A 1,516-nucleotide genomic window follows, 5' to 3' on the forward strand; every position below is an offset into this window, starting at 1 on the left:
CACAGAAAGCCTGCGAGGAGCTGGCAGGACCTGGTCTCTGCGCGATGCCACGCGGCACCTTGGAGCCGCCTGGACCAGCCGAAGAGCTTCCTGTCTCTGCTCGGTAAGGGTGACTTTCTTCTGCCCCCGTGTGTGAGGGAGGGGCAGGAAGCATCGCCCAGATGGACATGGAATCATACACAGGGCCCCGAGCAGCTGCCAGATAGGTGGGCGCTGACCAAACACCACGGGCCCGAGCCCAGGCGTGCACAGCAGGTACATGCGGACAGACAGGCAGGCTCCCATGCTACCATAAAGAGGACTAGACAGTGGGGCCTCGGAGACTTGCACGGGCATTCGGAATGTCTGATAATATCTAACACGTCATCGGTTTCCTCATGCCCTGTCTGCCGAGCAGGGTGCACTGCCCTGGGCAGTGGGGGCTGGAGAGATGGGCACAAGGACAAGTGACTGGGCAGGAGGCGCTGCAGGGAAGGGTGGGGGCTCGGGGAGCTTGCCAAGGCACAGGCGTCCACCAGTACTGAAGCAGGGAGGGCTCCGGGAGGAAGCGCAGCCAGGCTGGAGAGAGTGAGAGCACGCTGGCTCAGGGAGGCGGGTGGGTGGACCCGTGGGCGGGACAACGCCGTGTTCTGAGCCCCAGGGCCTGGCACGGCCCCCCACATGGCAAAGGGACCATGCAGGTGTGATTCAGTGAAGGGCCTCCGGGGCAACTGTCCTGCATGCTCTGGGAGAGCTGAAGGCAGCACACGCCTGTAGGGGAAGAAGGCGGCAGAGGGGCCAGGGGCTCTGATGTCACGCTGCGGCACTGCAAAGGCGATGGGACCCTGACGCAAGGAAGAGGCTGCTTCCAGAAGCTGGGCCAGCAGGAAAGTGGTCCTCCCCAGGGGCTCCAGAGGGGAGAGGTCCACTGAAGCCTGAGGTCAGCCCTGAGCGCTATGGCCTCCAGGAAAACGTCATGAGTGTGAGCTGTTGACATGCGGCTTTTGGCCATTGCTACGGAAGCAACAGGGACATCCACAGCGGGCGGCGCACAGGGCCTGGGGCGTGTTCCCTACAACCTGCTGGAGGCTGCAGGGTGTGAGATGCCAACAGGGAGGGCTAGACAGCTACTGCAATGGTCCAGCATGGGGAGAGCAGGACTCCGCGCAGGGATGCATCAGAGAGGGATTCGGAGGTCTGCCCTGAGAAAGCGCTGAACACCGGCATTACGGAACACACCTGCAGTGGTTCCAGAGGCCTATCAGTAGGCAGGGGCTGCCTGGGGTCTCAGACAGCGTGGAGGGGGAAGGGAGACGACGGACATGGGGGGGCAGCCCCACTGCTCTAACACGCCCTGCGAGCAGCCACAGCTATGAACAAGCCAGCCCCAGCGGAGATGGGCGTCAGCAGACTGGAGTGGGAGGGCTGGGCTCTGAGGGTCCCTGCGTTCGCCGGGGCTGTGAGGGTGTCGTGTCACTTACGCACCTGTGATCTTGATGTGTCCCTCTTCGTCCAGGAGGATGCTAGGAAAGGGAAA

The 1,516-nt window shown here is 63.1% G+C and overlaps 1 protein-coding gene across 3 annotated transcripts in view; it reads right to left on the minus strand.

The window, feature by feature from the left end:
- The window catches only part of RPS6KA2 (ribosomal protein S6 kinase A2), a 336,349-nt gene that overhangs the window by 59,746 nt on the left and 275,087 nt on the right, over positions 1-1,516 (minus strand). For all 3 annotated transcript variants that reach the window (XM_006152264.1, XM_027773360.1, XM_006152266.1), the window contains one exon: positions 1,465-1,502. In XM_006152264.1, the coding sequence (XP_006152326.1) occupies positions 1,465-1,502 (38 nt within the window). The remainder of the gene's footprint in view (positions 1-1,464; positions 1,503-1,516) is intronic.

Source organism: Tupaia chinensis, unplaced genomic scaffold (assembly GCF_000334495.1).
Source record: "Tupaia chinensis unplaced genomic scaffold, TupChi_1.0 Scaffold000346_1, whole genome shotgun sequence".
In the NCBI taxonomy this organism is placed as follows: Eukaryota; Metazoa; Chordata; class Mammalia; order Scandentia; family Tupaiidae; genus Tupaia; species Tupaia belangeri.